At 53.2% G+C, this 771-nt stretch overlaps 1 protein-coding gene across 1 annotated transcript in view; it reads left to right on the top strand.

Annotated features, from left to right (window-relative positions):
- LOC108801613 (mediator of RNA polymerase II transcription subunit 12-like) overlaps positions 1-736 on the top strand; it is a 22,199-nt gene extending 21,463 nt beyond the window's left edge. Inside the window, exon 20 of the mRNA XM_018573504.1 lies at positions 618-736. Coding sequence (XP_018429006.1) covers positions 618-661 — 44 coding nt within the window. The 3' untranslated portion in view covers positions 662-736. The remainder of the gene's footprint in view (positions 1-617) is intronic.
- The last annotated feature ends 35 nt before the right edge of the window (positions 737-771 follow it).

The following is a 771-nucleotide window of genomic DNA, read 5'->3' as shown; positions in this document are numbered from 1 at the left end:
TCCGATGACCTGTAGACGTCTCTTGCGTGTTTTCAGCATTTTACCTTTTCAGTTTCAGAGACAAGGCCTCCAGCAGACTCAGCAGCAGCAACAGACGGCGGCTCTCGTGCGACAGCTACAGCAGCAATTATCCAGTGAGTAGAGTGGGTTGTGTGTCCTGTTATATTTGGCGTCCTCGGCTCCATCTTCTCTGCGTCCTCGGCTCCATCTTCTCTGCGTCCTGTTATATTCTGCGCCCTCTGCTCCATCTTCTCTGCGTCCTCGGCTCCATCTTCTCTGCGTCCTGTTATATTCTGCGCCCTCTGCTCCATCTTCTCTGCGTCCTCTGCCCCATCTTCTCTGCGTCCCGCGCTCCATCTTCTCTGCGTCCCGCGCTCCATCTTCTCTGCGTCCTGTTATATTCTGTGTCCTCTGCTCCATCTTCTCTGCGTCCCACGCTCCATCTTCTCTGCGTCCCGCGCTCCATCTTCTCTGCGTCCCGCGCTCCATCTTCTCTGCGTCCTGTTATATTCTGTGTCCTCTGCTCCATCTTCTCTGCGTCCCGCGCTCCATCTTCCCTGCTTTGTATCATTGTTCCCGTCTGCGCATACTGAGGGCTTCTCTCTGTTCCTTTGCAGACACACAACCACAGCAAGCTTCCAATATGTTTGGACGATTCTGATCTCTGATTGGACCCTATGGGTGAAAAGGCCGTTTCTGCGCCCCACCCCCGAGCCGGGAGACACGAATGAGGATCCTTTTTTTGTTTTTTTTTGTTTCCTTTACTGAAAT

The sequence above is a fragment of the Nanorana parkeri genome, unplaced genomic scaffold (genome assembly GCF_000935625.1).
Source record: "Nanorana parkeri isolate BGI_ZX_2015 unplaced genomic scaffold, ASM93562v1 scaffold2406, whole genome shotgun sequence".
Lineage (NCBI taxonomy): Eukaryota > Metazoa > Chordata > Amphibia > Anura > Dicroglossidae > Nanorana > Nanorana parkeri.
This window is presented reverse-complemented; position numbering and strand designations above follow the sequence as displayed.